Source organism: Scyliorhinus torazame, chromosome 3, assembly GCF_047496885.1.
Source record: "Scyliorhinus torazame isolate Kashiwa2021f chromosome 3, sScyTor2.1, whole genome shotgun sequence".
NCBI classification, from domain to species: domain Eukaryota; kingdom Metazoa; phylum Chordata; class Chondrichthyes; order Carcharhiniformes; family Scyliorhinidae; genus Scyliorhinus; species Scyliorhinus torazame.
Window position 1 is genome coordinate 126,289,145 of NC_092709.1, and position 14,850 is coordinate 126,303,994.

The 14,850-nt window shown below is 46.9% G+C and overlaps 1 protein-coding gene across 1 annotated transcript in view; it reads right to left on the minus strand.

Annotated features, from left to right (window-relative positions):
- The window catches only part of LOC140408667 (protein transport protein Sec24D-like), a 278,487-nt gene that overhangs the window by 93,890 nt on the left and 169,747 nt on the right, over positions 1 to 14,850 (minus strand). The window contains exon 10 of the mRNA XM_072496182.1: positions 1,285 to 1,400. Within this exon, the coding sequence (XP_072352283.1) occupies positions 1,285 to 1,400 (116 nt within the window). The remainder of the gene's footprint in view (positions 1 to 1,284; positions 1,401 to 14,850) is intronic.

Genomic DNA, 14,850 nt, shown 5'->3' on the forward strand with positions numbered 1-14,850 from the left:
GTCCGCTATGGTCTGTCAGGTTGAACACATTCATCTTCCCACCTCCATCCTAGCCATTCCCTTGCTGTTGCCTGTTAGCCCACCAACTGAGACTGCTGATGCCCATGCCGAGATAGCAAAGCTTGCAGCAGTCTGGGGCGTCATTCTCCGACCCCCCGCCGGGTTGGAGAATGGCCGTTGGCCGCCGTGAATCCCGCCCCCGCCGAAGTCTCCGCTCCCGGAGATTGGGTGGGGGCGGGAATCCGGCCGCGCCGGTTGGCGGGACCCCCCGCTGGATTCTCCGGCCCGGATGGGCCGAAGTCCCGCCCAGGAATTGCCTGTCCCACCGACGTAAATCAAACCTGGTATTTACCGGCGGGACTAGGTGGCGTGGGCGGGCTCCGGGGTCCTGGGGGGGGCGCGGGGCGATCTGACCCCGGGGGGGTGCCCCCACGGTGGCCTGGCCCGCGATCGGGGCCCACTGATCCGCGGGCGGGCTTGTGCCGTGGGGGCACTCTTTCCCTTCCACCTCTGCTACGGCCTCCACCATGGCGGAGGCGGAAGAGACTCTCCACACTGCGCATGTGCGGGAAACTGACAGCGGCCGCTGACGCTCCCGCGCATGCGCCGCATTTCCGCGCCAGCTGGCGGGGAAACAAATGCCATTTCCGCCAGCTGGCGGGGCGGAAATCCCTCCGGCGTCGGCCTAGCCCCTCAATGTTGGGGCTAGGCCGCCAAAGATGCGGAGCCTTCCGCACCTTTGGGCCGGCGCGATGCCCGTCTGATTGGCGCCGGCTTTGGCGCCAGTCGGCGGACATCCCGCCGTTGGGGGAGAATTTCGCCCCTGAAACTGGGCCTTCAAGTAAAGTAATTGTTGTAAGTCATGCCAGGACCTGGCCAGCAAGGGGTTTGGATGGAGCCGAGATTGTCAGGGTGGATATTGAATAGTTGACAACTAGGAACTTTTTAATCCGTGCTCAAAAAATACCTTTAGTTTTTTCCATATTCATCCACCATACCAAGAAACATCTATACTAATTGGAATAGAAATATACAGGTATATTCAGAAAAGCAGTAGGATATTCAACCCTTCGGCTTGCCGCATATTCAGTTAAGTCATGCTTGATCTGAACTTATTCATGTCAATTGCAGAAAGCAATGCCTTTAAGTCTGGAAAACCCCCCGAATAAGCTCTGATTAGTTACTTAGAAAAAAAAAATACAATTTGAACATATTGGCTGACAGTGGTGTCATGCTGCAGATGGTATATCAATGTAGGATGGCTCACATACCAGAAATACTTACCTTGCAGTAATCTAAAGTAGCCATAAATTCATAGGACCCAAGGGACAACTCTGGCTTGTCATAGTGATCCAACCTTCTACCCATGTGGTCCAGATGTTGAAAGTAGAACGGAGGGACTGAAGAGAGAAAAAATATCCATAACAGTATTAAAAATATCTTTAAAAAAACATAAAGAGCAAGAAATTATGTAAGGGGCAGCACGGTAGCATGTGGATAGCACAATTGCTTCACAGCTCCAGGGTCCCAGGTTCGATTCCGGCTTGGGTCACTGTCTGTGTGGAGTCTGCACATCCTCCCAGTGTGTGCGTGGGTTTCCTCCGGGTGCTCCGGTTTCCTCCCACAGTCCAGAGATATGCAGGTTAGGTGGATTGGCCATAATAAATTGCCCTTAGTGTCCAAAATTGTCCTTAGTGTTGGGTGGGGTTACTGGGTTATGGGGATAGGATGGAGGTGTTGACCTTGGGTAGGGTGCTTTTTCCAAGAGCCGGTGCAGACTCGATGGGCCGAATGGCCTCCTTCTCTACACTGTAAATTCTATGAAATTAACACTTAAATTTCAGATGGCACATGCTTTTCATGCATCTGCAAAATTATTTTTCTGTGAATTTAAACAACATGGACAATGAACATGGACACACGGGTAAATAGCAAGTATCTTATTACAATTTTGTTGGTTAATATATGACTCCAATGAGCTGATTTTATTGCAATGTCAACCCACTGTGGCCTATAGATGACTTTATTAAATATTGGGTGGAAGTTTCCAAGAAAATGACTGTAATTTTCGGCGAGAAAGTTGGTGCGATTCCCACCGGTCGGATCCAGACCGCAATTTTCAGGCACTTCGAAAAAACATTCCCCCCCCCCCCCCGCCCCCCCCTCCCCCCCACATGAAAAATACCGCAGCTGAGGTGCGAATCACCTGCCTTGCCCATCCTGGGGCTCATCTGAGCATTTCATTGAAGGGGCGCTGCATTTAAACGTCACCACAGCACTTGCTCCCATTCAAGACAGGAGGGTGGAAGCTAGGCAACCAGCTCCTAGATTTATGGAGGGGCCCTTGGCCATTCGTTGGATGCCATGGAAGAGAGGCAGTTGTAATATATCCTTGGGCTCAGAGGCGGACTTTCAACGTAACACACAGTTCTGCAGCGCAGGGGCCCAGTCAATGTGTGCTGGGAAGGGGGGGGGGGGAGGGGACTGGTGGCATACGGAGAGGTGAGGGTGGGGGGAGCATACGGAGAGGTGACTGCTGGTGGAAACACCAATCGGAGCCTCGGCCGCTCTAAATTTAATGCAGTGCAGAACAACACCGGGCTCTGATTGGTAGACTCTTTTGGAGCGGGAAAACTGTCGGCCAGACATTGCGAGGTGATGGAGACTTAGAGCAGTTCGAAATAGGAATTTCCAGAATTGGTGTGGTTTCTGAACTTTCATTGAGTAAAGATGCAAAGCAGCAGACAGGTTTCTAACATTCAGTCTGGCAGGTAGCCTGAGGCAAAAGTGGGGTCATCAACCTAACATTGGGGTGCAAGCCTGTGAAACCTTAAGTGAGGTGAGGAGGAGGTGCTGGCCGTTCATCGAGGGGAGCAGCAGGCCGACTGTTGAGCTCCAGGGATGAGGAGCGCAGGTGGGCAACCAAACAAAAATAACATATTCCACCAGGCCAGATAGCCAGCAGCAGCAGGCAGCCAGCAGCAAATGCAGACCTTGAGGGGCAAGGCTTGAGGCCCAGCCACCCGACTGAGAGGCGAAAGGTGAGCAGAGCAGCAGTCAGGAGGTGTGAAGAAGGCCAGGCATATCTTGGGAAATCAGGAAGCAGTGGCCAATGGGGGTGAGGCGACTTGACCAGAGCCAGAGGCCAGCCAACATGGCTGAGAGTGAGAGGGCTGGGTAGCAACCAACATCTTCTTGTTGTTGCATGTTGAATTTACTGCCTTTTGTGGTGTCAGTCATTTCTCTCTCTGGGCAATTGCGGTGTCCTTTATTATACGTGGGTTGTCTTGACCATCCATCGTCATCACAGTTCTCCCCAAAATGATTGCCAGTGGCAACAATTTTGATTTTGGCTGTGAACTCCAGCTCATCCTCACAGCAATTCTTTTCACAAATTCTGAAGACCTCCCAATCCCTCGCCTCCCCCAACCAACTCATAAGCTTTGTTTAATTTGTCACCGCTTTTGAGCAGCTTAGACAATCGGCTGCTTCTGCTTAAGGAGGCTTCACTCGACAGAAGATTCTGAAGACTTATTCGTGATTTGTTGAAACCAAGACAGATCGACTCGGGGCCGCCGAGTGATCGACCTTGAGGAATTCCTCAGGTTGGAAAAATCCAAGTCCGCCTTGAGAGGGACTGTGGAGAGGTTGGTCCAGAGATGGAAACCATTTATTGACATCTTCAAGGATAGTTAAGAAGTTAGCAGAGGGGGTGGGGTAGACTCTGGGGTGAAAAGAAAAGGAGGCAGAGTGCTTGGAGGGTAATGGCAGAGAAGGTGGGGTGTGGAGTGTTGGTTATTTATTTGTTATGTGATTTCCTGTTTGTTCTCTTTTTGGTTGTGATGGTCACGATAGACACTGATGGACTGGCAAATCTTGCAGTTCACAAATGTTATTGAATTGGTCACATGGGTGTAACAATATCCTCTGGGGCTTTAAGCTAAAACATCATAGTACTCTATTATTCCGCTGTTACTTTTTCACACAATAAGTTGGAGTGCAGAAAGTTAAAGGGAGATTTAAAATAAGTTTACAAAATAACTGATAGTTTAGTTAGAGGAAATTGTTAATGATTATTTCCTCTCGTTGAGATAATAATCAACCGAAGGATGTTACAGCGTAAACGAGGAGAGGTTTTTGGAGAAGTTTCATTTCCAGTATATTTCTGGATTTTTGCAAGGAATAATTTGAGCAGAACCACAGAGATTTTAATGGAACATTGGCTGACCATTTGAATCAGAATAAGATAAGATACAAAGAGAAAGATCGGGACAATGGAATTAGCAATGGATTCCTCCAACAAAAAACAGTCGCTTGACATTAAATGGCATTACCATCGCTGAATTCAACCCCCCCCCCCCCCCCACCACAACTATCGATACTAGGGGTTACCATTGACCAGAAACTGAACTGGACTAGCCATATAAATGCTATGGCTACAAGAGCAGATCAAAGTTAGGAATCTTGCAGTGAGTAATTCATCTCCTAACCCCACAAAGTTTGTCCACCATCTGCAAGGCAAAAGTCAGGAGTGTGATGGAATACTCTCCAATTGCCTGAATGAGTGAAGCTTCAACAACACTCAAACAGCCTGTTTGATTGCTAACCCTTCCACAAACGTTCAATCCCTCCACCACCGACAAACAGTGGCCGCAGTGTGTACCACCTACAATATGCGCTGCAGGAACTCTCCGAGGTTCCTTAGACAGCACCTTGCAAACTCACAACCATTACCATTTAAATGGACAAGGGCAACAGATACCTGGGGACATTACCACCTGGAGGCTCCCTTCCAAGTCACTCACCATCCTGGCTTGGCAAGTCAGTAAGAAGTCTTGCAACATCAGGTTAAAGTCCAACAGGTTTATTTTAAAACAGTGGCTTTCGGAGCAAAGCTCCTTCATCAGGTGAGTGATGTCAGTGTCTATATGCGTGATCTTCTTGGAGATCCTCTCCACTTTGAGCCGGCAGTTTGCGGTGACGATGGTAGCCATGATGTGGAGATACTGGCATTGGATTGGAATGGGCACAGTAAGAAGTCTTACAACAAACACGAGGTTAAAGTCCAACAGGTTTAATTGGAATCACTAGCTTTCAGAGCGTAGCTCCTTCATCAGGTGAGTCATGATGAATATATGGCCATTTCTTCACTGTCACAACGTCAAAATCCTGGAATTCCTTCCTTAATTAGCAGCACTGTGGGTGTACCTACAACTCAGGGACTGCAGCGGTTCAAACAGGGAGCTCACCACCACCTTCTCAAGGGCAACTAAGGATGGGCAATCAATATTGGCCTAGCCAGCAAGGCCCACATTCCGCAAATGAATAAAAAAATATTTAATGGGTGGAATGGCTTTAGGCTGTGTTGAGAGTCTCTACAATATTTTTGGTGAGATGACGCACAGCACGAGAAGAATTGTACAACAATGTAGCACAGAATGATGGAACACATATTCCGATCCAAGTTGTGAGTTTCTGATATTAGCTCTGTTATCAAGTAGGGAAAGGGAAAGAAAAGTTGGAAGGCTTGTTATATTATCATACATCTGGTAACAGTGCCCAAAGAACAGGTCTGTAGACTGTCTCATTAATGAGCTACGGTATTTGGCACTAGTAAAAGAGAATATAAGAATTCAAGAATAATGACAAAAAAATTTGCAAAACACGAATGAGAATCAGAAACAGGCAGAACTATGAACAAAGATGTAGCATAATTAGAAATATGGACAGATGAAGCTGGGAGATAAATAATCCGAGTTGGCAGGTATCAATGAGAATTGCAATGAGGAAGAAATTTCAGAAAAGTGAGGTAGTTAAATGCCATGTGATGGAAATCTGTTGGGGAATCTAGGTAGTTGCTACCATATGGCAAAAGAATGGTTGGAATAATACAACAAAATATTCAATCCACCTCTGTGATGCACTGAAACTTATTTTATGCAGTGTGTGTTTTTATGGTGTAAATAATTGATGCGAGCCTGCATCCCACCACACAATGACACAACGTTCTCTACTAGAGAGTTTCAACATCATTTTGTGTTCAGAAGTATTCAGCAGGTACCATTTGGGCTCATTTTGTGATCATCTACATTCAAAAGAATCCATTTAGTCATCACTTGGCATCCCAAGGAATCAAATTGCAATGAATGGATATCATTGCTGATCAATCAACATTTATTGAAATCATACAAAGCTCAAACAATGGGCTGGATTCTCCGCCACTCGTAGCAGAGTTCCTGATGCGATGGAGAATCTTCATCAGGGAATAAAGGGTACTTTCGCCCTTAGAATGCTCCGGTCCCCCGCTGATAGCGACAGCATTGAGATTCGCTCCCCATGCCGGCGGGAGGATGCAAAGGTGTCATTGAGTAACTGGCTGGACACCGGATTCCCCATGCCACCATGATGCTCCGACCCGCTGGTCTGGAATTCATGCAGGTGTGGATTGGTGCAAGTATTTACCAGCATTGCCCTGACACAATGGACTTCGCAGTGGGCCAAGGCAGATGTCCCTAAAGTCCATCGGTGGGCCCCCTCCCCACCACAATGTTAATACTACCCACCCCCAGACACTCCCACCAGACCCCCCATCAGAGAACCTCCATAATAGGGCAGAGCCCCCACCCCACCCCATCAGTCACCCCTGCCTGGAAGCTAAAGGGCAGAACAGAGGAAAAACACAATGCTTTTTCACTCACCTATGCCTTTTTACACCTGCTGCTTCAGACAGATGTCTAGAAAGCAGATGCTAATTCATAGAAAGGCAAAACCACATAACATGGCTGTAAAACCCCTCAGGTACTTTGATCTGCAAGGTTTCTATTCACTTAAAAGAAAAATAGCTTTTAGTAGGCTTTAATTGACAGGTTCAAGACAGCCAGATGTCCGGATTGGTTATTTTTGTTTCCCCTCATGCTTGACTGCATCTCAACTAGCCTGCTTTGAACATAGTTGCAATGTTTATAAACATCTAGGAGTTAAGTGCTTTCATTTCCTCATTTTCGCAGCTCTGCTTTTAACTGTTTTTGATGTGGTCAGGAGCTGGCAACCATGGCTAGATGTTTATAAGCGTTATGGTTAGTTACATAGATGAGTACTTGGGATCCACTCAAGCGTGAAGGGAAATAAACAATCCACACATCTGGCTGCCTCGAAGCTATTACCCTGTCAATTGCAGCCTACTGAAAGCATTTTCCCTTTGGAACTGAACAGAAGCCTTGAAGATTAAATGGTCTGGTGGGAGTCTCTCTCTCTTATGGGTGTCTCTGTGGTGGTGGTCTCTGGTTGGGGGGGGTCGGATCACCCTCGTACTGTGGGGGTGAGGTGCAGTGATGCAGAAAATCCCGATAGCATTTGCGACTGAATCCCTTGCAATCTCTGCCATGCATAAATTTGGATGGCAAGGGAGAGTGAATCGTTTCTGGTCACCGTTCCTAGTGCCAGTGAAAACCACAAGTGATTCAGCTCCGGCGGGGGCACACAGTCTCCCAAACAGAAAATCCAGCCCAATATCATTGAGCATTCTTTAATTGCCTTCAAAATACAACTGACATCAAAAGCGATCAAAGTTTGTTTGTGAGAAAAGTTCCAAGTTATAGCAATGATGACAAACTTGACTAAGGGTGGGGTTTTCCGGCCCTGTCCACTGGCAGGATCTTCCAGTCCCACCAAAGTCAGTGGATATTTGGCTGGTCTGTTGCATCTGCTTGGTGGGACCAGCTATGTCAAGGGTGGCACAGTGGTTAGCACTGCTGCCTCACTGCACCAGGAACCCAGGTTCAATTACAGCCTTGGGTGACTGTGTGGAGTTTTCACTTTCTCCCAATGTCTGCATGGGTTTCCTCCGGGTGCTCCGGTTTCCTCCCACAGTCCAAAAATGTGCAGGTTTGATGAATTGGCCGTGCTAAATTGCCCCCTAGTGTCCAAAAGGTTAGGTGGGGTTATTGGGGTAGGACACGAGTGTAGACCTAGGTAGGGTGATCTTTTGGAGGGTCGGTGCAGACTCGATGGGCCAAAGGCCTCCTTTTGCACTGCAGGTTCTCTATTAATCTAAGGCCAGAAAATCCCAGCCCAAGTTTCAGGCATCAGTTGACATCAACAACATTGTGCCGTGGATTGTTCTAATTCCCAGCTAATTCACTGTGTGAAGTATGCATTGTGTAGACTTTTTAACGTCGTGTCAGTGCACAAATCACTAGTGGGAGTGCAAACATATCTCCCTAATCCCCTGCACCTGATGATTTTATGGACCTCCTTTGCTTTCCAATGATGAAAGTTTTTTCCCCTCTCATCCATGCCAATCAGAACCCTCCACACCTGCTAAGAAGCTGTTATAACCCACAAGTACCCACGGGGCGAGAACAATTAACTTCCTCGTGGACCTTGCAGAATATGAGGGGGGGACCTTTAAACAACGTGTAGTTGTAGGGTATATAAAATCGGCCAGTTAGACACCGGCAACGCTGACCCAGTTGGAATCTACCGTGTCATATGTACATTAGTGACTGTAAATGAGCTAAGTTTCTTTGAAATACTGAGTGTGGATTTCTTTGTGGTCTTATAAAAGGAGCATTGACTAATCACAACACTGAGGCAGAAGTCCACTGGACCCCGGCAACGCCATTTCGCATCCATACTTTTCAGAATGATGCTGGTTCCATTGAGTCTGACATACATGTAAGCATTAATCTATCTCGGCATAAGTAATGTGTATCGAGTGGACACACATTCAACATTGTTTTTTTCCCAAAATTATCATGGTGGGGTGGAGATTGAGCTGGATAATACCTCAGCTGTTAAGAGGTAAAACAATGGTATATGGTGTAAAGTCATTTTACCAATTTCTGTATATGAGTGAGCATGTATCTATATGTGGCTTATAATACCCCATTCCATCCCACACAGAGAAAAATGTGAGGAAATAAAATAGTTTTTTTAAAAAAATGTGTTTATGGCATGTGGGCATCGCTGGCTGGCCAGCATTTATTGCCCATCCCGGAGGGCATTGCTGTGGATCTGGAGTCACATGTAGGTCAGACCAGGTAAAGACAACAGATTTTCTTTCCTAAAGGACGTTAGTGAACCAGATGGGATTTTAACGACAATCGACAATGGTTTTATGGTCATCATTAGACTTTTAATTCCAGGCATTTATTGAATTCAAACTTCACCATCTGCCATGGTGGGATTCAAATGCAAGTCCCCAGAACGTTACCCTGGTTCTCTGCATTACAAGTCCAGCGACAATACCACTACTCCACTGCCTCCCATTTATGCACTTGGAGATAATTTACAACTACATGTTGTACATTTTCATGTTTACATTTTTATTAGAGGCAGTTTGATTCAGCATTGAAAAATATCTCTCAAAAGTTCTGGAAAATTCAATCATAGGAGTTACCAATCAGAGAAAAGTTGCCCCTCCCTCCGCCTCCCAAAATTGTTCTGTAAAGTTGCTTCTCCAAACACAAGCTGTTTCTCTCCTTCCCTTACTGCTGATAGGCGTACTAGTGAGACTACCAGCAGCAAACACAGCGATAAATAACCCAATACTTGTAGGAGCAGCAAACAGCTGGAAAGGTAGTGCCGGTGGTGCGGACTAGAGCAGCAGTAATGCGTGGGGCCTGAGAATCTGAGTGACTAGGCTGGAGGATCAGAGCAGCATCATGGTGCGTGGCCCGAAGACTAGAGAAGAGGCAGTGAGAGAAGCTGCTGCGATGTGTGGGAAGCCACTCCAGGAATGGGAAGTGAGGCTGGTGGGGAGAGGGAAAAGAGGCCAAGGGGAAACAAGGCCCAGGAAGGTGATGCTGGGAGGGAGACGATGCTGGCGAGGCTGAGCAGGAAGGGTTGCAAAGGGGGAAGAGTAGCTGTGAGGCTATGAATGCTTTTGAGTGCAAAAGATTGTTTCTGAACTGTAATGATCACTTTCACAAATTTACCAAAGCTTTTGATTGCTTCTGAGCACTTTGATCGTAGAATCATAGAACGTACAGTGCAGAAGGAGGCCATTCGGCCCACTGAGTCTGCATGGCCCTTGGAAAGAGCACCCTACTTAAGCTCACACCTCTACCCTATCCCCGTAACCCAGTCATCCCACCAAATCTTTTGGACACTAAGAGGCAATTTAGCATGGCCAATCCATCTACCTGCACATCTATGATGATTCCTGAGCGATCAAAAGAATTCCCGATGATGTTACTGATGGCAATGGAGCACAGCCGATGAGAAATGACTGCTTCTGCCATAAAATTCATTCCAAATTACACTTTTGATGTAGGAAATGTGAAGTTATGCACTTTCGTAGGAAAGGAAGAATAATTCAGTTGAATATTATTTAAATGGAGAAAGACTGCAGAAAGCTGCGGCACAGAAAGACTTGGGAGTCCTCGTGCATAAATCACGAAAAGATAGCATGTGAGTTCAGCAAGTAATAAGGAAGGCAAATGGAATGTTGGCCTTTATAGGGCAGCACGGTACCATAGTGGTTAGAACTGGGGCTTCACAGCACCTGGGTCCCAGATTTGATTCCCGCTAGGGCATTATCTGTGCGGAGTCTGCACGTTCTCCCCGTGTCTGCCAGGGTTTCCTCCGGGTGCTCCGGTTTCCTCCCACTAGTCCCAAAAGACGTGCTGTTAGGTAATTTGGACATTCTGAATTCTCCCTCTGTGTACCCGAACAGGTGCCTGAATGTGGCGACAAGGGGCTTTTCACAGTAACTTCATTGTAATGTAAGCCTACTTGTGACAATAAAGATTATTATTATATTTCAAAGTGAATGGAGTAAAAAAATAAGGAAGTCTTGCTAAATTATACAAGGCACTGGTTAGATCTCACCTCAAATACTGTGAACAGTTTTGGTCTCTTATCTAAGGAAAGATTTAATGTCATTGGAGGCAGTCCAGAGATGGTTCAGTAGGTTGATCCCGAGTATAGACAGATTTTCATATGAGGGGAGGTTGAGTAAATTGGGCCTGTACTCATTGGAGTTTAGAATAATAAAAGGTGACCTTATTGAGACATAAGAATTTTCAGGGGCTTGACTGGATCGATGCTGAGAAGTAATTTCTTCTTGTCGGAGAGTCTAGAAGCAGAGGGCGGAATCTCAGAGCAAGGGGTTGCTCATTTAAGACAGAGATGAGGAGGAATTCCTTCTCTCAGAGGGATTTGTGGAATTCTTTACCATAAGGGCTGTAAAGGCCAGGTCATTAAGTATATTCAAGGCTGAGATAGGCAGATTTGTAAGGGTTATGGGAGTAAGGTGGGAAAGTGGAGTTGAAGATTCATAGAATCATAGAATTTACAGTGCAGAAGGAGGCCATTCAGTCCATCGAGTCTGCATCAGCCCTTGGAAAGAGCACCCCACTTAAGTCCCACACCACCACCCTATCTCCTTTATTCCCGTAACCCAACCTAACCTTTTTGGACACTAAGGGCAATTTAGAATGGCCAATCCACCTACTTGCACATCTTTGGACTGTGGGAGGAAACCGGAGCACCCGGAGAAAACCCACGCACACATGGGGAGAATATACGGACTCCACACAGACAATGACCCAAGCCAGGAATCGAACCTGGGACCCTGGAGCTGTGAAGCAACTGTGCTAACGACTATGCTACTGTGTTGCCCACTTTATGTCTGATCAGTCATGACCTCAATGGTTCAGCAGACTGGATGGGCCAAATGGCCTCTTTCTGCTCCTATGTCTTATGGACTTAAATTATGTTACTGAATGTTGTGAGAACATTTGTATGCAAAATGATGTATAACATATCTGGTAGGGGACTGGCCTAAGATTTTGACTAACCAACAGTTTTTGGATGTTTACAGTGAAGCTTCATTGTTCAAATAAAAATATAAGCTATGCTTCACATTCCGCATGGTCCATAAAGGTACAACCTCATGGTTGAACAGATATTCCTGCCAGGTTCAGGTGGGAACCTTATTTAAAATTTCTCCAGTTCTGCATGAAGGTTTTTTGTTTAGTTTGGTCCCTCTTGCTGCATCATGCACTGAACCTGTCCTCTGATAAAACTGAGGCCATAGCATTAAGTTGGAAGTTTGATGAGTGTGTACAATCCAATATGTATGTTAGCAAATTAATACCCATCATGCAGCTTGGTTCTGTTGGAAGCTTGCTCTGTGGGCTCACTGTCACATGTGACAATAATTCCAGTTTTAAAATGAGTACAGAAAGTGTGGGTATGCATGTGTTGTCATAAAAGAGCTGGGTTGTATGGGTGTGGTCCCTGGCTGAGAGTAACCTTTTACATTCTGTTTATCTACCTAACATAGGGAGGTGCCAGCTGGCCTTAAGTTGTCAGGTTTTATACTGCCGGGTCCTCTAGATGATGGAGACTGTGCTCATACTTTGTGCCAAATCCTCTCATCAGGAGGGTGCCTTTGAGACCCAAAAAGCACAACTTTCCTTTCCTGGACTTATTGGGGAAGGACCTGAAACAAAGCATGAATATAGGCACGTGTTCTATGACATCCTTCAGCCATCTAGACTCATACTGCTCCATCAATACTTTATGGTCAGCCTGAAATACAGTGGTGTTGAAATTTCATGGTGTTCAATAATCCTGTTATATTCTTTGCAAGATTCTGGCTAACACCCATCCGACCTGGAACGTGGGCTAAACTGGTTAGATAAGCATTTTTATTGCCCATTCCTAATTGAGAAGGTAGTAGTGAGCTGCCATCTTTTACACCTACAGTGCTGTTGGGGAGGGTTTTCCAGGATTTTGACTCAGTGACAGTGAAGGAACGGCGATATAGTTCCAAATCAGGATGGTGTGTGGCTTGGAGGGAAACATGCAGATGGTGGCGTTCCCATGCATCTGCTGCCCCTGTCCTTCTAAGTGGTAGAGGACGCAGGTTGAGAAGGTACTGTGGAAGGAGCCAAAATGAAACTAAAGCTGTTAAATAGCAACTTCAGCCATTTAAGAGCTGCAGCTGCACACAAGTGTTTAATATCCATTTACACAAATCTCCCACTAACTTTTTACAAAGCGACCAGCTTGGTCAAGGTTAGGAGTTCCTGGGAAACTGGCAAATAAAAAGCTTGCGGTGCTCCAGTTCTACCAGCACTGAAATTGGGAAATATCACTGGTGTGTTCCAAGAATCCCACTGAGAATTGCCGCTGAAAACAGCTGCCCAAGAGGAGCTTTCTACAACAGCAGCTGAAAGACAAACCAAATATTTTTCTTTCAAATACATGGTTAGTGATTTTATAGAAAATAAAACCCTTTAATCCTATTACAGCATAGCTGGCCAGGATTCTCCGAAATCCCGGCTATGTGTTGACGAATGCGTAAATACTATAGCGTTTCACGCCGGCGTCAACAACCCTCAGGGAACCAGCATGGCGGCGGAGTGCTCCATGCAGCTCCGGCGGTGATACGCGGCCCTGCACTGCCGGCGCGGGTCCACATGGTGGCCGTTTCCGCGCAACATGGCGGAGCCCTACAGCGGGCCAGTGCGGAAGGAGGCAGGCGCCCGCCGATGGGTTGCCCCCGATTGCAGGCCTGGACGTTGTGGAGGCCCCCCACCCCCACCCCCACCCCCCACCCAGCTTCTGATCCCTCTGCCCCCCCACCAGGACGGCCACCGCGCCCGCGGGTCCGAGTTCCCGCCGGGTGGAGCCATGCCTGCGAGACTCGGCTGGTCGACCGCGGAGAATCACCGCGGGGACCTCTTTCAACGGCCCCGACCGGCGCCAACGGCCCCGACCGGCGCCACATCGACCACGTGGGCGCAACTGCCGTTGATTCTCCGGTCACCAGAGAATCGCGTCCTGGTGTCGGAGCAGAGTGGCGGGAATTTCCCTAGTCACCGGCAATTCTCCGACCCGGCGCGGGTTCGGAGAATCCCGGCCCCTCTCTCACAATATAAACCACAATAATCTCCTGCATCCTGGCCCCCATGATATTGCACATGGGGAGGCATAGTGGTATTTTAATCTTTTTATTGTCACAAGTAGGCTTACATTAACACTGCAATGAAGTTACTGTGAAAATCCCCACTGCACTGGTGGTCCAGAGACCCAGGGTAATACTCTGGGGACCCGGGTTCAGATCCCACCACAGGGGTGGAAATTGAATCCAATAAATATCTGGAATTAAAAGATGACCATGAATCCAGTGTTGATTATCGTAAGAAAAAACAGTTGGTTCACTAATCTCTCTTACGGAAATGGTACATGGCCCATATGTGTCTCCAGATCCATAGCAATGCGGTTGGTCACTTTAAATGGCTTATCAAGCCACTCAGTTGTGTCAAAGCTGCTACAAAGTCAATAAAAATGTAAGAAACCAGAAGGCCACCCACCATCGACCTAGGCACTGGAAACGACAATGGCAAACCCAGCCATTTAATCTTTTTATTGTCACAAGTAGGCTTACATTAACACTGCAATGAAGTTACTGTGAAAATCCCCACTGCACTAGTGATCCAGAGACCCAGATGCTGCAAAGTCGTCTTTCTAACATCTGGTGACTTTATGCCAAATTGTCAAGCAACTGCCTGACATACTCATACTCACAGAATCATACCTCACAGATAACGTTCCAGAAACCACGATTACCATCAAAAGACATTGTGCGAACTCCACACGGACATTCTCCCCGTGTTTGCATGGGTTTCGCCCCCACAACCCAAAGATGTGCAGGCTAGGTGGATTGGCCATGCTAAATTGCCCCTTAATTGGAAAAAATGAATTGGGTACTCTAAATTTATTTTACATTTTTTTTTTTTAAATTACCACCATAAAGGGCGGTAGTCGGAAGGGTCAGCACAGTCGGAAGCCCTCAACATCCACGAAGTCTCATGGCTTCCGGTCAAACATGGG